The sequence below is a fragment of the Erpetoichthys calabaricus genome, chromosome 4 (genome assembly GCF_900747795.2).
Source record: "Erpetoichthys calabaricus chromosome 4, fErpCal1.3, whole genome shotgun sequence".
NCBI classification, from domain to species: Eukaryota; Metazoa; Chordata; class Cladistia; order Polypteriformes; family Polypteridae; genus Erpetoichthys; species Erpetoichthys calabaricus.
The window spans coordinates 40,086,437-40,113,343 of NC_041397.2; the positions used below are offsets into that span (position 1 = coordinate 40,086,437).

The following is a 26,907-nucleotide window of genomic DNA, read 5'->3' on the forward strand; positions in this document are numbered from 1 at the left end:
CTGGAAGCACCATTTTGTAGAGCAGATCAAAACGTCCGAGACTGTCACTTGGTTCTTTTGAAATATTTTAATGAAATAAATATTTGTGCAGGACTCTGAGGCACAAATGGGATTGAGTTAGCTGCTTATCTTTGGCAGGAGTATTTGGTTACAACTTCACCTCCTTAGCGTTACATTTTGTCTCAAAAAAGCATGTAAAAAGCATTGTAATTTTCCAAGCTAAAAAATGCATTTTTGTTAAATCTCATCTATTGTAAAACGTACTAAACACTAAAAGTACAAATTCAGAAGTGTAAAAAGTATAACAACGATGATAATTATTTTTCTGATTGTCTGAATTACTGCCTGATCACAGATTCACTGCTGCAGAGAGGCTCCTCATCCTCACCGCTCGTATCACGAGTGTGCAACACCTGCAGTGCTGAAAAACATTTCTTAGGAGACGCCATTATGAGCCTAGGAGAAGAGTCTACACCGTTGCCCTGGTAACACTGACCTGATGCTTACGTAAGACACACCCATATCGTTGCCCAGGTAACCCTTGGGTGTAGCTCTGGAGGTTAAGAAAGGGCCCGGGATGGAGCCCTGCAGCCACTTTGACCCTCCAGGGTCTGCATTTGAAACCTCTGGTCTTGGACACAACTTGAGTCTCGTACTTTAGTTCAGGTTCTAGTTAAATTTACAGATCCCCAAATTATAGTGCAGATTCCTCAAGGAATACATGAATATATATATACTTTATTAAAATATGTACTGTACATTACATACATATGACAAAACACATTGTTGGTTGAGTCAAATTCCTTGCCCATAAATGCTGAAGTCCACATCAGAAAGAGTCGCAGCAGGACAAATAAGCGTTGCATGTCACAGAATGAAGTACAAACATAAACCTGATTTTCTTTGAATATAATGTTTATGGTTTGTCCATTATCTCAGAGGGTTAGTCTGTCCTCTGTTGACATAATTATATTTTGTTTTGTTTGTCAATTTTACTCACCAGCTCTAAATCTTTTTTTCTTAATTTGTACAAATTTCAAGTGTGAGTACAGTCATGATGGTGGAGTTCTGTTCAGGGATGTGCCGATCATGAAACCATATAGTTCAGCGCACCTGTCCCTCCTTCCGTCATCAGTCTTCCTCAGAGGCTTCTGGAGATTGGAAATCCTTAACATCTTTACGTTGTCCCCGTTTGTCCATCCCTGTTGTCTTCAGCTGAAGGCTGGTCCACATCTCACCGGCTGTCTCTGCCGCTCTCGTGCTGCAACTTCCTGGCTTATTGTACAGTTGTGGGGCGTTTCATCAGTGTGACCAGATGGAAAGCACAGGTCAATTTCAACATCTATAACTGATCACACCTGCTGAAGAAACAACTTGACTGTTCATTGTGATTATTGCAGGAACGAGGAGATAAACCTGCAATCACGTAATGGTGACTTACAAAGGGGCGAGACACACTGAATGGCAGGGCGAATGATCTCACTTTTGTCAGCCCTCCATTTCCAGGAGCACTGGGGTGAATGCCAGTTTCTATAAAGTTTGAGGTAAACAGACCACCATGTGGCACAGAACCTAACATACGCCAGCAAAACCTGCAAAAATGGATGGGCTGAGATGTTCATTCCTGTGTGAAAGAAAATTGGTTCTAAAATTCATCTCTTGCAGAGTAAGTTATGCTTGGAATGGAGTAAAAACAAATAAATTACTGTAATAGTCAGCATAACGGCTGCATGAGTGGTGATAAACCACAAGGAGATACAAGGAGATCTACTAAAAACTGGGACTTCATGAGGCACAAGGTCCCTGCACCCTTGTTTCCATTTGCCATTCCTTCTTTACAAGGAAGCACCTGTTCATTGTTGGTCAAATAAAAAAGAGAAGCCGTCCAGCGCGAGTGTCAGGCCTCACTAGTGTTGCTTTCCCACTCTTGACTAGTGAAGTCTGCATCAGCGAGGTTCACCGAGTATGGGACATCTACCATTTCTGGAGGAGCGTCATTCTGTCTGCTGGCTGCACGCCATGAATTCAGTGGCTGGATAGCCTTCTGGAATCTCTGTGTGGAGAACAGAACACAAAGTCTTCAGTGTTGCGGTTGGGACAAATGTCATCTTACACAACCGCGTAACAGCAGAACGGCCCGTGCGGCCATCAGTATGCAACACTAAAGACAGACCAGAAACTGTAAAATGCAACCATCGCTGTAGGAATGAGCACACCAGGACTGGGACTCCACTGGTGTTGTCTTGAACCAAATTCACAACTCGGGTATCCGAGAAGTTTCTGAAAACAAACGATTTTGTAGACGTTCAGTGGAGTTTAGTGGCCAATTGATTTGTCACTTGCTGCTCATTGATGGTGCAGACTGGCGTCATTTCAAACGTAAAAAAACAAGCTGGAACCCAGTAGTCTGCAGCCCGACGTGTCCATCTAACTGATAAGGGGAAAGATTTAATGTGAAAAATTAAAAATGTAAGACAGAAGGGCAACAATTGATCTGAAGCCTAACATTGCTGGGAATCAAGTGCGGACCTTACAGTATCTTTAACCCTTAACTACTCGCACCATCTCTCATATACTTACACGGTGTACTTTATGCACTATTGTTAAAATGGCTGGTTATGTGCACGCTGTGAGGTTATAATATAAAATATTTCAATAATTTTAACTTATGTGTTTTTAATGTAATTTAATACCCATATTATTGAATAGTATGACAGTCTAGGACCATCTGAAAATAAAACCTGATCCACTTCTCCAGTTCTCATTCATCACACTTTTGGCCATCATCTCATTTGAGTTGTTGGATGTTCTTTGCAGACACAGTTGTGGCAAGAAGAACATCCCATCATTGTCATACATACACACAAGTTACCCGTGTGGTGTGCCAAATGCACCATTTTGAACTTGCGACTGTGCATCCACTCACAAAACCGGCTGGGGGCACACAGGAGGGAAACCATTGCGCCACTGTACTTGTAGTGACTCAAGCTGAGGAGAGCTGGCGGAGGCTGCTGGAAGGTTCAAGTAAAAGGACATTGGACAAAAAGAACTGAGACTGGGGTACCAAATACAGCAGAGCAAGTAGTTAAGGGTTAGGAGAGTAGGGAGCTGTGCCCTCGAGTAAATAGCAGAGTGACATCTGAAGCAAACTTGAATGAACCTGTTGTTGTTATCCAGCCCACTCCCACAAACTAGGCTTAATACTCACGTCCTTCAGCGTTCCAGACTCTCTCCAGATAGCCATGATGCCCCAGAATGGAATCTGAATGCAGCAGAAGGTTCCCATGCACACACCCAGTGCCCTTCCCCAGCGAGGGTAGATGTAGGAGCCATAGCGCAGAGGGGTGTTGTACAGATCAACAAAAATGTAGCTCAGAATGAACTGAAATGGAAAGTGGAAGCCATTACTTATTGTTTGGTGCTCCTCTCTGCCGTGGATAGCAGATACATACAAGGAGGTACGAATCAGGTGCCGATTAAAGTCAGAAATGGTGTAGCTGGCATGATTCTGCAGACAGGCTTGCTTGGAGTAAATATTAGGTCCAGCCTGTTCAAACAACTTGTATTTTGAATTGAATATTTAACAAAGATTGCTATTCCTATGAGGATTCTAAATTCACTGAAACAGGAACATAGAGAGACGACATCAATGAAGGGCCATCGCCTGCTTACCAGTAAAAGTACAGGAGTGAAGAAAACCCAACATGCTTTGAAGTACATCAGCAGTTTAGTGCACCACGGTGGGCACCTGCAGACCATATCAACAATGTCCTGGCAGAACTGGTTTACACCTGTTATTAGGGGGGGAAAAAAAAAAAAGAAAAGATGATGGATAACCCGTAATATTTATAGGCAGATCCAGTGAAGTCACTCTGGCTAAAAGCACCAAATGTGAACTTGTCCTGCCAGGTCTGCTGTCATTATTTGTGTGAGAGGATAAGAAGTGAAAAATCACACAATGAAAATCACTAAAAGCAGCCTCTTCTTTAATTGTATATTATTGTTTGGTAGTGTAGCAGTATTTTCAGTATTTATACTGTACATGTATGCACTCACACATCATTATAAACTGAAAAGTAAATTGGGACAGATTAGCGTAATAAGCAGGATCCACTCACAGAAAACTCCTGCATTATGTTTGCCACCCGTTCAGAGGCTCAAGCGTCAAACAAACCTCCGCGGGTTCAAGCTCTCCTACTGAATATCCTCCAGTTTAACACGTCTAAGGTTACAGTGAGTCTGTCGGACCTCGTTGATCATGGTGTCATGTTGCTTGGACATGCATGTATGACAATTCTGCTACTACTGCACACATTATTTAAATATCCAGGAAAGAGCCCTGCACTCCACGTATGCTTGAGGGGTTTCAGCTTTCCTCCCTCGGGCCCAAAGCCATGAAGGTCAGGTCGGTTGGTGACCAAATTGGCCAGGTGCAAGTAGGCCCTGCCATGGCCTGACACCCAGTGTGGTGGAGAAGCTGGGTTTAGACGGGTGAGAAACAACTGGTGAACGTGGACTCAACTGTCAGACAACTGGCCTCCCATTAATGAGTCACTAACCCCATTAATCTGGTTGTCGATCTGAAAATGAGATCAAATAATTGAAGTGCATAAATCGGGAAAACTCTACAAAATAATATCCAAGTGTCTGGATGTCCCAGTGGGCACGGTTGGTTCATTCATTTAGTGGAAGCTACATCAAGCCCTCCAGACACGGCCGAGGCTTTAGAGAGGAACCACTGAGAGGCGCACCAGTCAAACAGATCAAGAGTGCAGAACAACAGTGAACTTACATGGAAGGGGTGCTTAGAAGGGGCCATCACTCCAAAAACCCAACGAGGCACGGCTGGAGTTTGTGAAAAGGCACGAGAGTGGGCAGGTGTGATGTAGAAGAAAGTTTGGTTTTTATATGAATCCAAGAGAGAGTTTTTATGGCCAGAGTTCAAAGAGAAGAGTGTGGTGCAATTGAAAGTTGGGGCACACCTGACAAACGGCAGACCTTCAGGGGAGTGGAGTGGTGGCATCATGCCATGAGCATGGGCTGGGCATCTGCTTAAAACAGAAGGAGGAATGGAGGGTGCAAAATAAAAGGAAGAAAGTCTGAATTAATGCAAGACGCCCACATTTGGGGGCATTCATAAGAAATGTTATAATCAACAAGAATACAGTAGATAGTTGTAACATATTTGAAATATTAAATGTATGCTTCAGTGTAAATGTTTAAAGTCTAAATCTTCTCAATTTCAATAAAAATTCATTATTTTTCACCCTCTGATTGCAGTCCATAGAGGGTTAGATTCTTGGAAAGTCACGTCATATTCTTAATCACTGACCTGACAGTCTAAAACATGCTTAGGATTGAAATCTGTCAAGAGGAGGGCCGAGACCACCGGGAAAGAATCAAATATCAAAACTAACATCACGTTCACGATCAGCAACCTCGAAAAAGTATGAAGCGACACTCCACATTCCTTTATTGCCAACTGCCCTTTTTCTTTTCTTTTTTGAAGTATTGTGAAAAGGAGCCACTTTGACCCCTCTTGTCCCACTAGGGGGTGAAGCCCTGGCGTTGGTTCATGGAGTCTGTACAACTTCACGTCTTTCTGGTCGTTTTTGCTGAAGATGCCTATTATTTTTCTTTATGTGATTTCATGCACTATATTTGATCCAAAAAGGAGGGGTTTTCAGGTTTAGAGGGTCACAACTGGGGTTGATTCCCAAAATGTTTGACGTCTTGACACCTTAGACATTGAGAGGAGTCAAATGGTGTATCATATATGGGGGGGTTTCTCATACAAGTAAGTCAGGGGGCACTGGAACACAAATAAACTGAGGTAAATCTCATGGACACAATACCCACGACGTAGCCGTGTGCTCCATGGGCACAGACCGGCCCTAAAGTAGGGTGGTGGCATCGTGCCATGGGACTTTTTTTTTTTTTTTTTTAAATCCGCACGGGCTGGGCATCTGCTTAAAGAGAGCAAAGAATTCACTGTGGTAAATAAAAGGAAATGCGGAAAGAGAACCTTCAACTTGCTAAAAAGATTTGGGTGAAAGTTTCATCGTTCCACAGGACAAGGATCCCAAACACAAGGCTAAAATGACCCCTGAACAGTGAATGTCCTAAAATGGCCCAGTCAAAGGCCAAGTGGCTGACAAGTGTCACCGACTAAACTGGTGGACTGGGAGGCTTGTAATGCTGGGACATCGGCGAATGGCCTGAAACGGCCATCACTGCAAAAGGTGGTGCAGGGACCGAGCGCTTGATGCAAACGTTGATTTCATTTCTTTTCCCCAACAAAATTGGGCCCGGGCGGGAGTGCGTTCAGAAGACCCCGTTTGCTCCGCCGATGGCACCCACTCAGGCTTGCTGGGAGACGGATGGATGGATTAAAGGCCAGAAGTCCACATGACCGTCATCATCACGTTCTTCCATGAGAACCCTGAACACCTGAGGTCACTGATGTTGGGTAGAATGCCTAGAGGGAGCTGGGTGGTCTCGTGGCCTTGGAACCCCTGCAGATTTTCTCTCCAGCCATCTGGAGGTTTTTTTTTGTTTTGTTTTTTCTGTCCTCCCTGGCCATCAGACCTTACTTTTTTTTTCTATGTTAAATAAAAATTAGAATAAGAGAACACTAATTATTTTGTCTTTTTTCTCTTTCTTCATCATGTAAAGCACTTTGAGTTACATCATCTGTATGAAAAGGTGCTATAGAAAGAAATAATGTTGTGAAGAGATCGTCCTCGCTGGTGCGCTAAATGTGGTAGTAAAGCAGTTTTGTTGGAGATGCCAGTTTATATGGGTGATATTCTCACACTTGACTGATTTCTTTCCCTATGCCCATCTCTTCTTTCTGTACCGCACACTTGCCCACAGCTTTATAGCCCCCTTCAAGCTGGACAGGCCTACGGTATTCACACGAGCCGGAGGGGCAGACGCCACCCTGATCGGATCAACTTGCACAGCCACACCGGCGCTCCTCTCCGCCTCACGTTTTGTGTTGCTAACCTCTGGCACTCACGTTGCTTTTGCATATTAGGTGGTCCTAAATGCTGGATATTCCGCTTCTTCTATGTTGGTGCCCGTTTTTAAAAGTGCTCGTTCTCTGTAAATTGAGATTTTTGGGTTTCCATTTCCACTGCCAACCCTGGTAGTTGAGTTGACTGTGCAGTTTTACAAAATTCAGAAATTTTGTACGAAGCGCTTTGTTGTAAATATGAACAGTAAAACAGTAGAAGGGGCAGGGCAGACATGACATGTGCTGTGAAACACTGAGGTATCGGCGGCTGAGAGAGAAGAGACGACGTGAGCCTCACCATAGAAGAAGGTCATGCCAATGCACATGAAGAGGGCGATGATGATTAGGCCGAAGCTGGTACTGTAGAAGTCGATCAGCGTGAACCAGTAGATTCCTCCCTGTGAAAAAAGAAAGGATAAGACTTGGACTGTGAGGCCTCGACACTTTGTCACGGTCTTGAAGGACAAGATGGTGAAACGACGAGTGCCACTCAATGCCTCGTGCCTGCAGGTACACATTATCTGTGTTGTGTCGATTTTGTGGTAGTCTGCTTTGGTTTGAGCCACTGTGGGTGGCTCATGACAAATAGTGGTGTGCTAAAGTATTTAATCCCCTTGAACATCACTTTCTGATGGTGGATCCAGCAGTGCTTAACGGGACATTCAGACTCTCGGATATTTTTGTAGCCATTTCCTGCCTTATTTCTCACATCAGCTGAAAGTTCCTTTGTCCTCATTTTTGCAGTGATTGTCCAACAAAGACATAGAGCGGTCTCTAGGACTCACAAGTAGGACCCAAGTATGTTTAATTGTGGTCAATTGACTGTCACCTTTGTGTCGTTGACGATTAATTTATCATTTGTGTAAACCTGAAGTGTCCAAAGCACTGAGATTTAAATACTTATGCAAACACTAACCTCTGCCATTTTCTTCAGTTAAATATCTACAGAAAATGGTTTATTTTGATTCTGGAAGTGCATTGTTAAAGCCTGCTTGTGAATTTCCCATCGGGATTAATAAAGTATCTATCTATCTATCTATCTAAGAGTTCACATTAAAAATACTGAATGGATAAATGTGTGTAGAAATCTTTTGTTGGCAGAAAATTAGGATGACGTTCAAGAGGATTTAATACTTTTCCACGCCACTCAAACCTTCTAGAAAATAAACAAAATAAATTCAAAAAGATTCCATTAAATATGGATAATGAAGTAAGGATTACTGCGGTGGGTTGGCACCCTGCCCAGGATTGGTTCCTGCCTTGCGCCCTGTGTTGGCTGGGATTGGCTCCAGCAGACCCCCGTGACCCTGTGTTCGGATTCAGCGGGTTGGAAAATGGATGGATGGATGGATTAGACACAAACCATTAAAGCCCAAGCACATTAGCCCACTGTAGTGAGACCACCATGTCCTCCCAAAGCACAGAATCTACCAACAAGTCCATTTTCCCCCAAACTCGGACATGACCACCATTACTTACAGCTGGGTGACCAGCTACTTTTGCACTCTTGGACGTAACTGAAATCAGTGGAGCAGAGCATCATGGACACGGTGCCACTTCTAAAGCTCAGTCCTTTGTGCTGCAATGACTTGAGGGCAACAACCTCGTAATTCTCATACTCAAAGGAAGCAGCAATCGTGACATGTGTTACAGCTCTAAATGTGACGCCGAAAAGCCATCCCGTAGAAAGCAGAACATGTAGGTGCCACGGTGAAAGCTTCAAGTGAAACGTCAGAAAGGGCAAAGGCAGAATTGGGTGAACATGAAGCCTTAAGAGCGAACTTAAACATTCAGTGGCAAGAAAATGTTACGTGGACCTTTGGCTTTCCCTGGTTGTCTGGACTTCATCTAAGTCAAGAGTATGGACAAGCCCAACCTGCTTAAGCTAATAACGGACCATTATTAGAATCCTTCATGACCCATCAACCATTCACAGTGTGCTGTGGAAAACCCCTTGGATTTCATAACTGGTTGAGTCGTGACGATTGCTATCTGAGGAGCTTCAGACGACGCTCAGGAGGACTTTTAGACCATTCTTCTGGCTAGCTTCACTTGAGTAAGAACAGGGCGGGCTCACTCGTCTGTGTACCACCTCGTAGTCCTAAAATGCCATCAATTTGAACACCAGTGACATGAAGGAGCATCGCGAGCGAGACGTCAGACACTTACATCTGTGATGAGCAGCAATCCCATGAGGTAGAAACCAAAGCAGAGTAAGGCCAAGAAGAGACATTTCTTTTTGAAGTTTCCCCGCAACACTGGGAACTCGTCCAGGACTGCTGTCGTGATTGCCTCCATATTCCCAAACTGAATGAAAGGAGAGACAAAGCATTAGAGTCCGAAGGATTCTGCCTTCTGGCAATGCTTTCATGACCAGAGAGCAACACAAAAATTAGAACTGGAAAGAATAAGGACAACAAATCTCCATAAAGCCTTTTATTTTCCATCTGCAGTTATAATTGGTTCCCTAAACATGAAGAACGATTGTCCCTCAAAGACAAACACACAAGAGGTGCCGGAGTCCATTGTGAGTGACACACAAGCCTGCAGGCTTAGTTTAGCAATCCTGCATTCAGTACTTGACGTGGGTTCTGACGCACAATGGAGGCTCGAGGTCAGCTGCCGTCTTTGCCCCCCCACAGCTCTCAATACATGTGACTGCTGTTTGTGTCACTGATGAGGCAGGCAGGTGACAAAGCAGGATGCCATTTAATGGGATGGCCGAGTTTCACGTCTGAAATATTTTAAAGTAAGAAGTGCGGATTCGGCAGGGCTAGAAAACTAACGGAGAGCGGACGAGTGTCCTAATCCTGGAGGACACATTTAACAAAAGGTTTTGCTTCCTGTTGATTTTGATAGGCGGCTTCAAGCTGAACACAAATATCAAATACTTTTGTCTGTTCTTGCATCTTACAATAGGATGTAAAGTAACCAACCATTAAAAAAAAGACTTAAATTTATCAAATTTGTTGATTTATTTATTTATTTTTTTGTTAAAGGCAAGCATGTTATTGGATATTAATCATCGGCTTGAGATTATACAAATCCTGTAAAACTCTGCATCCACGTCACTTTACAATGGAAGTTAAAAAGCAAACAAACCGCTAGTGAGACTCGGCCTGCTGCTGTGCACCTCTTCTTGCAGATTCTCTCTCCGTCCACGATGACCTTTCACCCCCCCAGGTGAAGCGTGGTGTCCTATTGTGAAGGTCGGGCACACACACACACAACACTTTTATTTTGAGAGCCTGCTACTTTTGGGTACATTTCCTCACAGTATTTAGACGAATAAGCTATCATTTAAAACCGGTAAAATGTCCAGCTATGAAGATGAGGATACGTTTCTGGTTTATCGTTGAATCGTATTTGTAGGAGTCAAAATATACCGATGAGGAGCTCCGACACTTGGAAGAGGAAAGAACAGAAAGGACAGCAGAGACAAAGAGAGTGAAATGTGCGACTGGAAGGTACAGATAGGCAAGAGACGAGCAGCGACTGGCCGTGCGCATGCGGAATGTGAAGTTATGGCCTCTGGAAGGAGTGGGACGTGGCGCTTCCACCGCTGGAAAACTTAGATGTGTCGGGGATCAGACAGGCTGCAGTGTGTGCCAAAGATAAGGAGAACATTTTCAGGTATCATCAATCATGGAATGCTGGATTATTATTATTATTTATACAGACAAACAATCAGGCACACAATTCAAACCATGATGCTCGAATCATGAAGCAGCACCAGTAATGATGGTTCTACTTTGCTGCCTACATAACATAAATTTCCCTCAGGATCAATTAAAATATCTGTCTGTCTTCTTCTAGAGTGCATTATCTATCTCAGCTACTCCTCCATGCAGTATTCAGTTCGCTAGTGAAAGCTTTGCCATTGTTACTGTTCTACGGCTCTACATTTCAGGCCGCTACAGTAGAAATGACTCCCCTGTAATATGTTTGGAACTGCAGTTGGCTTCAATGCTGGCCGATCAGGAACACAGAGAAACGACAGCTGCACACTGACAGGCCTTCCACTTGAGTGCTCACATCCAACTGAAGCGCTACAAACCCTAACTTGAAGCTAGCGTGGTTACCATGAGGCAGTTGATAAAATCTGTAAACACTGCATTTTCTAAGTGATGTTCACATCCTGGACATGTGTGTTTTCAAAGCATTTTCTTGAAAATCAAAATTGCTCAAAGCACTTCAGACAGGCGTTTGTTTTCGTGCTGATCAGCTTCCTTATTTATGTGTAAACTCCTCCTAAGATGGCGGCTGTAACCTGACATGAACAGGAATGGTTCCAAGAGTCCGTGATAAAATAAATGTTTCCGGTTTTCTTTCGTTATGACAAGGTTGCCTCATAAATGCAGAAGGTGCATTTTCTTAAATCAAAACCTTTGCTGCTTCAAAGAGGATGTATTTCATGTTTGGACCCGGGTTACCATAAGCGCCATTGTAAGGTGCAAGAACAGACTCGGGTATTGTTAAAGTTTAATTTAATAATTCCATCCACTATTTTGCCTGTGATGTACATTAAGGATAAGATTGAGCAGCACATGACAAGGACAGGAGTTATTCTGAACAGTCAGCATGGGTTCAGAAGAGGGAGGTCGTGTTTTACTAACATGCTGGAATTCTATGAGGAGGCAACAAAAGGATGTGATCAAAGTGGAGCAGATGATATTATTTATCTGGACCTTCAGAAAGCATTTGATAAGGTGCCACATGAGAGGTTGGGCATCAAACTAAAAGAAGTGGGAGTTCAGGGCCATGTGTGTAGAAGGGTGCAGAACTGGTTCAGACAGGAAGCAGAGGGTGATGGTGCGAGGAACCTCATCAGAACTGGCCGATGTTAAGAGTGGTGACCAGCAGGGGTCAGTGCTAGGGCCACTGTTATTTTTAATAATATATATAATATAAATGATTTAGATAGGAATATAAGTAACAAGCTAGTTAAGTTTGCAGATGACACCAAGATAGGAGGATTAGCAGATAATCCGGAATCCATTATATCATTACAGAAGGACTTGGATAGCATACAGGCTTGGGCAGATTTGTGTCAGATGAAATGTAATGTCAGTAAATGTAAAGTATTACACATAGGAAGTAAAAATGTTAGGTTTGAATACACAATGTGTGGTCGGAAAATCGAGAGTACACCTTATGAGAAGGATTTAGGAGTCACAGTGGGCTCTAAGCTATCGACTTCCAGACAGTGTTCAGAAGCCATTAAAAAGGCTAACAGAATGTCAGGTTATATAACATGATGTGTGGAGTACAAGTCCAAGGAGGTTCTGCTCAACCTTTATAATGCACTGGTGAGGCCTCATCTGGAGTACTGTGTGCAGTTTTGGTCTCCAGGCTACAAAAAGGACATAGCAGCACTAGAAAAGGTCCAGTGAATTGCGACTAGGTTCAGTCCAGGGCTACTAGGTTCCATATTTACCCGACGAGGTAAGAAGGCGGTATCGTGGCAGCAGAGCCGGCACTAAGCTAAAAAAGAAGCGGCTTGCAAGAAAGTGGCGTTTCAAGCCTTCGGTGCCTTCTGTGATTCTGGGGAATGTAAACTCAATCTCAAATAAGATCGACGAACTGGCTGCGCTGGTGAAAAATGTAAGGACCTACAGAGAATGCAGTTTGTTGTGTTTCTGCGAAACCTGGCTAAATAACACCATCCCAGATGCCAACGTGGAGCTACCCGGGTTTAGCACAGTTAGAGCGGACAGAGATGCAAGTACCTGTGGGAAGCACAAAGGAGGAGGACTCGCTCTCTATGTTAATACACGGTGGTGTAACTCTGGACACATTAACGTCAAAATCTCCACTTGCTGCAGGGATATCGAACTGTTGGCCGTAAGTTTACGTCCCTACTACTTGCCCAGAGAGTTTGGACATGTCATTGTTGTCATCGTGTATATTCCTCCTCGGGCAGACGTGGAGTCAGCGAGTGACATCATCCATTCCGCTGTTGCTAAGTTACAAACGCAGCACCCTGAGGCGCTTGTGCTAATCGCTGGAGACTTTAACCATGTGACGCTGGACAAAACATTACCTGCATTCTCCCAGTATGTGGACTGTAACACCCGGGGAAATAAGACTATTGATTTACTTTATGCAAACGTTAAAGATGCATACAGCGCCACCCCGCTGCCTGCGCTTGGGAAAGGAGATCATAACCTGGTTCAGCTTCAGCCTCACTATAAACCAAAAGTTAGAGTCCTACCTGCAACCACACGATCATTCAGGAAGTGGACCCTGGAGGCTGAGAATACTCTGAGAGAACTTTTTGGAACTACAGACTGGGATATCCTGCAGGGATCTCATAATGAGAACATTGAGGAAGTTGTTGACTGCACTACTGACTACATCAACTTCTGTATGGACATTGTAGTTCCAGTAAGAACTGTACGCTGCTATGCTAACAACAAGCCATGGATTACAAGTGACATCAAGGGCCTTTTGAACCAGAAGAAAAGGGCTTTTAAAGACGGTGATCAGCATGAGCTCAAGCGCGTGCAGAAGGAACTCCGAGTCCAACTCAGGGCGGCGAAGGAGCAGTACAGGAGAAAGCTGGAGCAGAAGTTGCAGAATAACAGCATGAAGGAAGTGTGGGATGGGATGAAGATCATCACTGGCTGCAGCTCGAAGCGGGGTACCACCATTGAGAGAGACGTGAAGAGAGCAAACCAAATGAACAACTTTTTTAACAGGTTTGACCACCCTAACCCACTCTCACTCTCACCTCGGAGTACTGCACCCTCCACACATCCTTCTGCTGATACCAGCATAGGAAAAACATCCCCACCCATAATAACAACAGCACAAGTGAGCAGAGAGCTGAGGAGACTTCGTGCCAGCAAAGCAGCGGGTCCAGATGGAGTATTGCCACGACTGCTGAAGGTCTGTGCATCGGAGCTGGGGGGTCCTCTACAGCGCATCTTCAACCTGAGCCTGGAACAGGGGAGAGTCCCGAGGCTTTGGAAAACATCTTGTATCACCCCAGTCCCAAAGGTATCACGTCCTAGTGAGCTGAATGACTTTCGGCCTGTTGCTCTGACATCACATGTGATGAAGATCATGGAGAGGCTGCTGCTTCACCACCTTAGGCCACAGGTTCAACACGCCCTTGACCCTCTGCAGTTTGCATATCAGGAGAAGGTGGGAGCGGAAGATGCCATCATCTATATGCTACACCGATCCCTCTCTCACTTGGACAGAGGCAGTGGTGCTGTAAGAATTATATTTCTAGACTTCTCTAGCGCCTTCAACACAATCCAACCTCTGCTCCTTAGGGACAAGCTGACAGAGATGGGATTAGATTCATACCTAGTGGCATGGATCGTGGACTATCTTAAAGACAGACCTCAGTATGTGCGTCTTGGGAACTGCACGTCTGACATTGTGGTCAGCAACACAGGAGCGCCACAAGGGACTGTACTTTCTCTGGTCCTGTTCAGCCTATATACATCGGACTTCCAATACAACTCGGAGTCCTGCCATGTGCAAAAGTTCGCTGATGACACTGCTATCGTGGGCTGTATCAGGAATGGGCTGGAGGAGGAGTATAGGGACCTAATCAATGACTTTGTTAAATGGTGCGACTCAAACCACCTACACCTGAACACCAGCAAAACCAAGGAGCTGGTGGTGGATTTTAGGAGGCCCAGACCCCTCATAGACCCAGTGATCATCAAAGGTGACTGTGTGCAGATGGTGCAGACCTATAAATATCTGGGAGTGCAGCTGGATGATAAATTAGACTGGACTGCCAATACTGATGCGCTGTGCAAGAAAGGACAGAGCCGGTTATACTACCTTAGAAGGCTGGCGTCCTTCAACATCTGCAATAAGATGCTGCAGATGTTCTATCAAACAGTTGTGGCGAGCGCCCTCTTCTACGCAGTGGTGTGCTGGGGAGGCAGCATTAAGAGGAAAGACGCCTCACGCCTGGACAAACTGGTGAGGAAGGCAGGCTCTATTGTTGGCATGGAGCTGGACAGTTTAATATCTGTGGCAGAGCGAAGGGCGCTCAGCAGGCTCCTATCAATTATGGAGAATCCACTGCATCCATTAAATAATGTCATCTCCAGACAGAAGAGCAGCTTCAGCGACAGACTGCTGTCACTGTCCTGCTCCACAGACAGATTGAGGAGATCGTTCCTCCCCCAAACTATGCGACTCTTTAATTCCACCAGGGGGGGTAAACGTTAATATTTAACATTATACATAGTTATTGTCTGTTTTTTTCACCTGTATTGTTATCATTCTTTAATTTAATATTATTTATTGTATCAGTATGCTGCTGCTGAAGAATGTGAATTTCCCATTGGGATTAATAAAGTATCTATCTATCTATCTACAGGGGATGAGTTATGAGGAAAGATTAAAAGAGCTGAGCCTTTACAGTTTAAGTAAAAGAAGATTAAGAGGTGACATGATTGAAGTGTTTAAAATTATGAAAGGAATTAGTCCAGTGGATCGAGACTGTTATTTTAAAATGAGTTCATCAAGAACACTGTGATGACAGAGTTGGAAACCTGAGGGCAAATTTCACACCAACATTAGGAAGAACCATAGACACTTAGAATAAGCTACCAAGTAGTGTGGAAGACAGTAGGACTTTAGGGACTTCAGAACTTGACCTGATGTTATTTTGGAGGAATTGAGTGAATAGAGTTGGCGAGCTTTGTTGGGCTGAATGGCCCGTTCTTGTCAGAAGCTTTTCTAATGTTCTAATCAAAGCCTACTAGTAATGACTGCAGATTTTCAGTAAGCTGTAATTTTTCAGATGTTTCATTTGACTTGTTTGTCTCATTTTCTGAACCCAGTCACCGTTGTTTAATTTGATGGTTTACTTGAAATGTGAAATGGGTTATGGGATCAAGATTGAAAAAGTTTGCATTTACCAGCGTATCCACTCCAAGCATGAAGAGCATCAAGAAAAACAAAATGGACCAAAAAACAGAACCAGGAAGAAGAGCCAGTGCTTCTGGGTAGGCCACAAATGCCAGTCCAGGACCTGGAAAAAAAAAAACAACAACATGCTGAGACAATCATTACTGGAGGAGATCTCATTGAAATCCTAGGCCGTCATTCTCCTCTTACATTGCAAAATGAAACTAAAGGGGTATAATTGGCAAGAGACCCTTAAATGTCTTCTGTCGAGACAGGACACGCACGTCACACCATCAACCAGCAGAACAAGACAATCTGAACTGCACTTCGCTTCTCTAAATTCTTAAGGACTGTTTAGTGTATTCAGGGCTGTAGGAAGCCAACCTTGTAGCATCAAATCCACAAGATGAAGCAACACTGGCCAGGGCGCCAGGGCACCAGGCCACACTCATGCCAGTTAACCAAACCTGCACATCTTTAGGATGAGGGAAGTAACCCGAATATTTGGAAAGCCACCAACATGGAGTGACGTGCAGACTCTGCACTGGGCTTAAACTTGAACCCAGGTCCCTAAAGTTGTCAGGCCCACAGTGTAAACATGAAATGAATCCTTACCTCCATGTCTAAAGTACATCACTGCACAGAACAGGACAAGGAAAGGCGACAATGAAAGAACTTTCACCTTGGCATTGCTTTTAAAGACGCCTGCATATGTCCGACTATTCATGTGTGATCATTGGTGAGCAATGTTCTCACAAAGACCAGCAGGCCCAATTTATTAGGCTCCATTTGGATATCACAATCACAAAGACAAGGCGGAAGTGCTGCCATATCACGTCTTACCTGTGTCAGCTACTTTTCCAACTGGGACGTTCTTCTTCCAGGCCATGTGTCCCAGAATAGAGAAAATGGCAAATCCAGCGAAGAAACTGGTGCAGCAATTTCCAATGGCAATGACGAGAGTATCCCTGAGAAACAAGCACATAAAATGAAAAGAAAGGAATTTTTAACTGGACACTCCCATTGGTGGACCTATAAATGAGCTGATGAGGGATGATGGTGATGATGACAGTAAATACAAGTGACACGGTGTGACTGATGAAGTGCAGGGAACTTCTTGGCTCACAGTATACTGAAGCATTCGTTTTCCACCTGAGATTAGCGGTGCCCCGTCTTCTTAAACCCCATTAGCATTTTCCTTTAGAAGTCAGCTGAGCTGCATGCCAGCACCAGGGATGGAGTCTTCCTCCCATACTGCTCTCATTTCACCTTTAATTTGGGTCTCCTGTTTCGCCCACTGCTGTTGGATCCTACAGTATGACTGCCTGTCAACAGCTTCTACAGCACATCTGCAGGAGTCAGAGTTGGGAGAAAGGTATCTGGGGGACAACAAGAACGCCGGGACACCGGCGGAAGCGTGTTAAGGGGCAGATTTCACACAGATGTTGGAAAGCAAAGAACCTCAGACACCCTATGATAATTAACTACCACATTCATTCTTTGCGTATTTTCCCCCAATTATGATTTTTATAGCCAGAATTTCATTTGAGGTTTATTTTTAATTTCAGTTTGTGTTGACAAAATTCTTTTTTATTATTTTCTTAACTTCCTTTGTTTATACCATATCTTTGATGCATCATGTGACCGCAATCATCACTTTGATGATGTGACCCAAGGGACGATATAAATATGCCAGGGGTTTTGGTTTATGCCGTCTCTAAGTGGATGAAGCCTTGAAAGTGCCAGGGTACTTTGCATTATTACCTGGTGATAGGATTTGGATATTTTGGATTCAACCTTCTTTTTGGCTCTCACTTACGATTCTTGTTTCTATTCATGATCTCCTAGGTTTGGCTCCCTGTGATTCCATCTCCTGGATTTTTATGATCTCGCTACAATACTTACACACACAACACACATGGAATACAATTATCAAGAAGTATGGTAGAGTGTAGGACTTTGGGGACCTTCAAATCTCAACTTGATGCTATTTGGAAGAATTTAAGTGAATTGTTTGGAGAAGCTTGTTGGGCTGAATGGCCTGTTCTTGTCACAAGTGTTCTAATGTTCAAATCTACTTGAGAGAGATTGAGGTCTGCAAGAATAAAAGTGAATGTGGGACTTGGCAAGCACGGAGGACATTACACAAAGGGAAGAAGAAGAAGAAGAATTAGAGGAGAAAAGGGTGAGATGGAAACTGTCATAAATTATTCAAGTGGAAAATGAGCAAGAGGTCAGCAGAATGTACAGAAATAAGAGGAGGCCTGTACTACTAAGTGTGTGGTGGTGGCCATGATGTTTTTTGAAAAGCCCTTTATAATAAAACTTACAGCAACTCCCTTTTAGTCACCTTTAAATGCTCCTCTTGAGATGCCACACTCTTGACCCAGCGCTTCTCCCGTTCCTGTGCTTGTGTTTCGTTATCGTGTCTAAACCCTCCTACATTTTTCCTGGATTTCATCCACAGTAGCAAAATCTTTTCCCTTCCATCTCAATTTTAATTTCAGGAACAAAAAGAGGTCACTTGGGGTACATTCTGGTGAATGACGGCATGTGAAACAACCACCGCATTGTATTTGGTCAAAAGAGAGCTCTTTGACCGACAAGGTGTTGGAGTGCAGGTGCGCTGTCGTGGTGCAAAATCAAGTCTTGGGTGCATCACTGATCTGGAGATCTTTCCTAATGCTTTCCCGCAGACGCCTCGCCAGTTCAGTATAAAGATTAACAGTCTAACGGGGAAACTCGGTGGAAAAAGTCCATCAATGTCGAAAAACACAGTCATCGTCGTCTTGATGTTCGATTTCACCTGACAAATAAAATCCACCAAGTCATGCGCACCATTGTAGAATAAACACGGCCTCGATCAGCTCAGCGCGGTGCCATTTGTAGGACTGTCTAACACGACTGTAGATGTGCAGTAACCGGCAGCATATTCGATAACTACGCCACACTCCTATGCTAACGACGGATTCCAGGAAGTTTTAGGTCCCCCCTCGTACTTTACAACTCCTGTTACTCCTTTAGGGAGAACCTCCGACAAGTGTGCTGCATTGACTGTAACTCTGCAACAAAGAGGCTTGTGGGAACACATTGTAGTCATGACCAAAAACTCACAGTTCTGTTTCAGGATTGCCATTTGGTTACAAAGGCAGGGGAGTCGGGTCTTACCTGGCATTACCATCACTGGGCTGGCATTCCTTACATGCAGGTCTACAGAATGAGGGACAAAAACCAACATCACCAAAGAAAACCTTTGTGATATACAAGTCCACACCAATAGTCACGGGGATGGGAATCGAGAGGAAGGGAAAAGCTTTGCAAAAATTCAAAATAATAGCTATTATCAGTTAAGAAAATGTTTCTGTACTTTGGTGATCACTTAGAATTAAAACACCCAGTGTAGAAAGCCCTGGAATACACGATGAACAAATAAAGGGGAAACGATTTCAGACAGCCATACTGGACACGCAAGTAGCAGAAACCAAAATTGTGGGCAGTGTGGCTCCATCAATTGCAAAAAAAAAACAAAAAGAAAAGAGAAAAAAAATACCTGATTACGTTGTTGTCAAATTTATTATAGGACGCCATTGACAGGAGCCCACCGAAGCCAATGCCAAGTGAGTAGAAGATTTGGGATGCTGCATCATTCCACACCTGTCCAAAGGGTAACGGGAAACAGTCAGGCAATGAAGCGCAATCGGACTCCATCAAAGAGAGGGTGGGCATCTTGTGCAGTGCGTCGTCACAGCCTTGGGTCAGGGGGCTTTACACTGGAGGAGTTACTGTATTATACCTGAATGTCAGCTGAAAACGGTCCATATAAAAAGACACTATATAACATAAGGCTACGTTACCTACTGAAACTCACCACCAGTTCATAAAATTAAATAAAGTGAGACCCTCAAGTCCCACACTTTCTATCTAAATGTTATTCTTCATGTTCTTGTCATACAGTAGGGTATGACGTTTATTTTTAGGCAGTACAGGGACTCCCCAAAGTCATTAAGTTAAACATCAGGTTGTTGACAAAACTGAACCTTTGGCTGCTCACTATAGTGAGCACAAACTCCGAAGTGTAGGAGCTAAACGATAACTTCCACCCCGATCACGTCCTCCACGTTCAGACTCAGTGGTCCTCCAGCTCAGTCCTGTTGACGGCAAACCGTTGTCTAGTTTAGGTAGTGTGGCCTGGGCAGACGTGTGAAGCATGAGGCGGCTGCACCTCTTTGTCCTTCACCTGCCTGCGCTCACATTCTACAAACTGAATAGCTGCAACAATCAGGCTGGTCTTCTATAAAGAGGTCAGTCATTACTGGGAATGACTCACGGCGTTAGTGTGCAGGCGTATTCTGCTCCATCACAAACTCCTGCCTATGCATATTTTAGGCCTGTGTGCTACAACTTAAAAGTTGGGTCACTAGGTGCCATGGATGGGTCAGAAGTTTGACCAAAAATACAAAAAAGAATTTGAAAATCAAAAAAATCTATTTTTAAATATAGGAACATACAGAAAAAAAACGTATTAGGTACAAATAAAGGTTAGACATAACAACTAAAAACATAATTTGGATCATTTAAGTCTATTCCAGGTTCTGATGTTGGAGTCCTGACACCCTTCACTCTTACATATGGATGACTAATTAGGTTTGTCTACATAAATAACTTGGAGAGGTGAGAACACAAACCAGCAACACCTTGACATGACTTTAAAAATCATGAAGGTCTTGGCAGCTCATGATTACTGTATATACTCGCATTTAAGTTCTCCCTCGGATAAGTTGGTACTTGATTTTACCGTATATAATTTCCAGTATTTTATAATGTCGGTCATATAAGCAAATGTGGAAAACTCACGCTGTTGGTCCACGAGATTATGATATGCTAACACCTACCTGAGAGAGTAACCACGGAGCACACTATCGTGCCTACGTGACCACACGGTAATACCCAAACTATTCTGAAGAGACGCTTGCACTGTTTTGTGTTTTTTGTATCTCACACTCATACACTTTTATCGTAAGAGCGTTCGATCAGAAGAAAATATGAAGCTGGTTTTAAATTAAAAGTCGTTGAAGTGGCGAAAGTAATTGGTAACTGCGCTGCTGCAACAAAACTCGATGTGTCTGAGAAACTGATGCGAGAACGGAGGAGGCAAGAAGATTAAAAAAAACAACTTAAGTGTCGTATTTTTGAGTGGGCGTATAAGTCGGGTCTGATTTTATGATCAATTTTTCGGGTTTCAAGACCCAACTTATACTCGAGTATATACGGTAAGTGTCGTACTTCACCATCGATTGTCTTTGGCATATTTTTATTCTCAATCATACCAAACGAAAAGCCCAACACTGGTGCTGTATCTACAGCCACTGCTATTCTTGACTCCACATTTAACCCCGAGTCTCAGTTTCAGCATTAATGACAGGCTGGACGGGTCTCAGAACTCAGAGGGACTTCAGAAGAAAGGGCACAGCAGGCTATTGTTTCCTTAGGAGACTGTGCTCCTTTAATTTGGGAAGCCACATCCTTCACATCTTCGATAACTCTGTGTTCGCCAGTGAAATTTTCTACACTGTGGTGTGGTGGGCTGGTAACGTCAAGAGAGGCCCACCGAATCAACAGGCTAATTAAAAGGACAGGCTCAATTATAGGATGCACTCTGGACCCCCTGGAGGTCGTAGCAAAGGAGAAAATTAAAACAAAACTGAGTGTCATTATGAACAAAGCTGCACTTCCTCTCTCTGACACACTGAGGACTTTCAGACAACACATTATTTAGTAGAAGTGTTTCAGGAAACACCACTGGGGCTCCTTTATACCAACAGCAATATGTCTGCGTAACGTCTCCCTGGGACTGTAACTGTCAAGTCTGAACGTTTTTCTTTTGAATTTTTCTTGCTTTAAAAAGTGTGTTACAAAACACTATGGAGCTAACGTTATACTGCATAATGCCTCACTGGGACTGGGACTCTTCTTCTTCTTCTTCTCTCTCTCATCCGTTTTTAATTCTTGTGTGTCTTTGGAGGGGCAGATACAGTAAATACCAAGGAGTGTGGACAGTATCTCTGGGCTTTGTGATTTGCTTCGGCACTCGGTCTGGTCATTCTAAGCCCAGCATTTTGGCTTTAGGACTAATCCTCCCGAGTCCTCACTTTGCATTTGCCCAGTGTCCTGGTGAGGGAGGAGTTGTGAAGGAAAAGTATGGTGCGGTCATTCATGTCATTTCTGCCTGTTACGAGTATGAAGCACAGAAAATGTAAAGTCATCATATTTTGCATCTTTTTTATTAACCAGAAGCTGGGAAGCACATTATCAGGTGATTAGAAAAGAGCTTGGCGAGTGTTGCCATTGGTCAAAATGGGCACATGACTGTAGGTTACTTTACCTGTGCACTCAGAAGACGCTTCCAGTCAGGAGTCAAGTAGAATTGGACCCCCTTCAAGGATCCCTGTAGTGTAGCACCTCGAATAATCAGCACAAATAACACAAAGTAGGGAAAGGTGGCTGTCACATAGACGACCTGCAGAGGGAGCGAAAGAGAGAGGTGAGTACAGGGAGAGAGCACTCCGACAGGGCCTGCTTCATAAAAAGAGCTGCCATCTATTTATCACCAAGGCAGTTCAGTCTGCACTTATGACAACTGGAAAAGGATATCCTTGAGCAAGTCTCTCCGTGGACGTCTGTTTGTCTTGAACTCCTCTACAGCCTTCATCTCATCAATTCACCCCAAAGAGGGTCCTCTGCAGCAACTCCATTAGTCATTACTAGAATGAGGATTAACTTTGGTCTTCTGAAAAGGCACTAGATGATTACCTGATCTTAAAGGGATGTGCTGAAAGAGCTGTGACCTCCGATTCTGAAAATGTTAAAGGAGTTTAACCTCAGGCACTGCTTGTTTGGAGTGGACGGGCTTCCCACAGCAAGGTGAGTCCATCCAACACAGTGCCTGGCTTGGCACAACAGGCTTTAACAACATCTTATGAACAGTTCCTCTAGGAACAGATGGCAGCAGTGCAGGTTCACCTGAGTAGGTTATACAGTCAGTGATCAGTGGCAATCCAGTCATCAGCAGGTCGTGCACACAGGCACCCTAGTCTCAAAAAATTAAAAAGCATCAAGAAGCAGCCAAGCAGAGATCAAGATCAATAATGAGCAATAATGTAAGGGACGTGAGCGAGGGTGACCTGGCTGAAATGGACCACAGCATGCAGCAGGAGTAGGCGAGTGCGGCCAACAACCACAAACTGCAGGCACTGTGCCCAGAGCCCACACAAGTGACAAACTCCTTCTTATGGATTTATTTTTCAACTTCAGGATATGCTGGCAGTGCAAGGCCCACATGTGAGGACTCTCTGATGTGTCAAAGCTGGAGATGCCTTCAGTTGCCTTTAACTTTCTCTTTTACAATTTTCCTCTCCCCCATTTGTCAACTGACCATAGTGCATCAGTTAATTAATGGACAGATACTGGGGGTTTCCATTTATGTTCAGCTTCTACTTTGTTTTCAGTGTATTTAAACAAATCTGTATCTTGTCATGGGTGCACATCTGAGGACCACCTTGCCTGCTCTGCCCAGGTATGCTGTACCACCCCGCGGTGAGAGGGGGCGCTGTAGCTAACTGTCCTGTCTCATTCCTCCACAGCTCAGAGAAGACATCACAGGTGACCGACTGACCACACCCCCATCGTCTCCGCAAGCTCCACCCCATCTGGTCTTCAGCATATAAAAACAGCTATCCCTGGCGTCTCGCTTGTGACCCGAAGTTTGACAAACATGGAGCTCGGTGTCAGATCACTTAAACGCTATAGGCGATACTTTATGTTCTAGCGCCCCTGTGTGCTCATTTATTTCCTTGATGATGTTTGATTATTCCTGTTGCATTGAATTTAAATGGGGTGGCCTGGCTGGCACCCCAACTACTTTTGGGGCTCTACAAGTCCCTCTGTTCCAAAATCTTTATATGTGGAGAGGCGAGATTGCGTTGGTTTGGACTTGTGCAGAGGAGAGATGCTGGGTATATTGGGAGAAGGATGCTAAGGATAGAGCTGTCAGGTAAGAGGAAAAGAGGAAGACCTAAGAGAAGGTTTATGGATGTGGTGAGAGAAGACACACAGGTGATGGGTGTAACAGAACAAGATGCGGAGGACAGAAAGATATGGAAGAAGAGGATCCACTGTGGCAACCCCTAACGGGAGCAGCCAAAAGAACAAGAAGAAGAAGATTCTGTGTTTAGTAATCAATGTAATCTAGACTTGCAGTTTACTGGAGCATTTGTTCATCACGCTTTGCGCCAACATGTGGAGAACGTGATACAAAAAATATGTTGTATTGTAACTCTAAGCAATGGCTGTCTAGTGTCACAGAACACCTTGGTGATCGGCTGTCAGCCAACTTGTAGACATAGCTAATGGAATTGGCCATTACTGAAGTCCATCCTCCATGAGTCTTAGTTCAGCAACAGCCACTATTGTAACAGAGCAGAAAGAAGCAGCAGGATGGTCATTCTCTGGAACACAGGCCCACCTCAGTATGAGATTTAATTTTTAGATCTGTTTTTCTGCCCTATTTACACCAAACAATTTTCAGGTATACAACCTCCATTGTACAGTGGTATATCTTCATGATGTCTATGGTCAGAAATGTAATTCGACAAATTGTTTAAGAGATATACTGCGAGATTAAATCACGTTATTCAGAGGGCTATTCGACTTACCTTGCCTGAGCTGCGAATGCCCTTTAGCATACAAAGGTAGATTACAATCCAGGCTACTAGTAGGCAAATGGCCAATTCCCATTTCACTGGTCCGGGGTCACTTAGGCCTTTGCTGTTGACTACTCCCAGAACACGAGTGCTGTGAAGAGAAGAGCACCAGAACATCCTTTAGAAACCTCATGAGCGTAAAGTGCAGTAATAAAACAAGGTGCCTCACCCTATAAAAATTGGTATGGTAATGAAGAACAGAAAACCAAAAAGGGAATGCCATCATTTTAATTCATTTTAGTTTTGTTTTTCTCTCAAAAGTTTTGCTTCCTGAGACATGCTTGATGGTTATGATAGACAGCATCAAGCTAAACACAAACATAATTTCAGACCGATGCTATCAAGAAGGAATTTGGAGAAATGTGAAATTCACTTTTATTAAATTTAGTGTGTTTAATCGCTTAATGATGCCGACACTCTGCGTTAGTTCAATTGAGCTAAAAATGTTTTGCTGTTGATTTTTCTTTGTTGTCCGCATTGGATGCTTCTCATTTCAGCGTCTTAACAATAGTTGGCCAGCCTTGATGGATTCCACGCTTCCATCACTGCAATGTACTGCTGAAACCTGTGACCGCACTCATCACTGACTGCAACAAAATTAGCAAAATGTGAATGTAGAAAATGAATCTTGAGTGACATGTTGAACTTCACTGTTTTGTATGCTTGACGCATTTGTCTACCCGTTGGACATAACTGGTGGCTCTGTAATTGTCAAGAAAATTCTCATCATCATCATCGTTGAATGCCTTCCAAGTGACTTGCTGTGACCCTACTAGCAGATCTTCGAACCGCCTGTCATTGATGACGTACAGTATCTAATTTGTGGACCACAAAAACGCTTTCATTAATCTTGTCATTTGTGGAAATGTCTGTCTCAAATATTGAAATCTTTCACCTTTCTTGTTCACAAAATTTTTCATCAGTCCAAGATTTATAAGAAGAAGGAGGCAAAAATCTCTTTGTTGTGTCACCAAGTGGTTTATGTACCACAATTTTCTTTTTAACGTAATGAGACTCTTTAGCTCGGCTGTTTCATTTGCAATTGACACAACCGCACTTGGTATATCAGTGCTGCATTCCCAGCCGAAATGCCACTACGCTTAGATCACCGCAGATGTTCCAGCTATAGCTGTTGGACTATATAGGTATAGTTAGTAGAGGAAATCCTAAAAATAGGTCACATCAATAAAATGACAACATGAGAGGAAAATGTAAAGGTAGTTTTCATGATCAGCAGACCAACATCCATAGGATAAACCAAAAAGTATTCAGGAAGCAAATTCTTCATTGCCTAGCATTATTTAGGAGGTACACTCGATCATTGGGCCTATTCAGGATGCCCCCCTATTTCTGGGGCCACTAATTAGGTAATGTTGTAAGTTGCAATTGAAAAACGATAAATACTGAGGATAGGAAAATAAATCGCCCATCTGACTGATGTGAAGACAAAACATGACACTTACTTCCAAAAGATTTCACTGGCACTCAGGAGAGATGCGTTTGTTCCGTTGGGCTGGAGGAAGAGAGGAAATCACATTATTGTTCTCCGTATGATTTGTTTGCAGTTGTACTTCTAGATCAGAGTCTCACACGGTTTGTCGATGCCAGCATAGTGGGTCAGACTGAGTGCCACAGCTAAGCTGGTCACAAGTGCTGTGTGTAGCAGTGCCTTACCTTACAGAGGCCAGCATTTGCAATGGCCTGACACGACCAGGGCAGAGGGTTCTGGAAGGACATGCCAAGGTAATAGAAAGTCCAGGCAATAATGACATTGTAGTAGAGGCAGACAAAAGTGGAAACCAGCAGCATCCCAATGCCAATGCCTAAGGAGAGAAAGCAAAGAAGTTGAAAGATCAACCTAAAATGAAACGAAAAACACCACTCAAGGCGACAGATGTGTATTTATATACAATGCAGTTCACTAAATAGCTGCTTATTAATGCTCAAAATCAATTAAATAAATTTCATTCTACAAACAGCTCATACAAAAGAGTTATAGGTAAGAAGTAGTAAGAACTTCTTTTTTGCACTTAACACTAGAATTACCAGAGCCTACGAAAAAACTCGTAGATCCGGCCCACCTTAAATCGCTTCTTAAATCCGTTCACACCTCTCCGCCAGCATCCTTTGTCCTCTAAATGTGCTGATAAAAGACAAGCTGCCAGCAGCCGGCTATTCCATCCCCCCCACCGACTTAGAACGTGAGCGAACTTTTCCCAGCTCACGCCTTGATTTATTATGTGG

At 43.7% G+C, this 26,907-nt stretch overlaps 1 protein-coding gene across 5 annotated transcripts in view; it reads right to left on the reverse strand.

The window, feature by feature from the left end:
• Window positions 1–26,907, reverse strand: part of slc6a7 (solute carrier family 6 member 7) — a 666,512-nt gene that overhangs the window by 608,188 nt on the left and 31,417 nt on the right. For 4 of the 5 annotated variants that reach the window (XM_028799358.2, XM_051926481.1, XM_051926482.1 and 1 more), the window contains 12 exons: window positions 26,338–26,486; window positions 26,127–26,176; window positions 24,616–24,754; window positions 22,287–22,421; window positions 19,455–19,558; window positions 16,748–16,872; window positions 15,916–16,028; window positions 9,188–9,325; window positions 7,317–7,416; window positions 3,673–3,791; window positions 3,209–3,382; window positions 726–2,053 (listed from right to left, as the gene is read on the reverse strand). In XM_028799358.2, the coding sequence (XP_028655191.2) occupies window positions 1,898–2,053; window positions 3,209–3,382; window positions 3,673–3,791; window positions 7,317–7,416; window positions 9,188–9,325; window positions 15,916–16,028; window positions 16,748–16,872; window positions 19,455–19,558; window positions 22,287–22,421; window positions 24,616–24,754; window positions 26,127–26,176; window positions 26,338–26,486 (1,502 nt within the window). In that variant the 3' untranslated portion in view covers window positions 726–1,897. Of the gene's footprint in view, window positions 1–725; window positions 2,054–3,208; window positions 3,383–3,672; window positions 3,792–7,316; window positions 7,417–9,187; window positions 9,326–15,915; window positions 16,029–16,747; window positions 16,873–19,454; window positions 19,559–22,286; window positions 22,422–24,615; window positions 24,755–26,126; window positions 26,177–26,337; window positions 26,487–26,907 lie in introns of those variants that run through there. The other variant, XR_007934797.1, reaches the window with a different exon arrangement.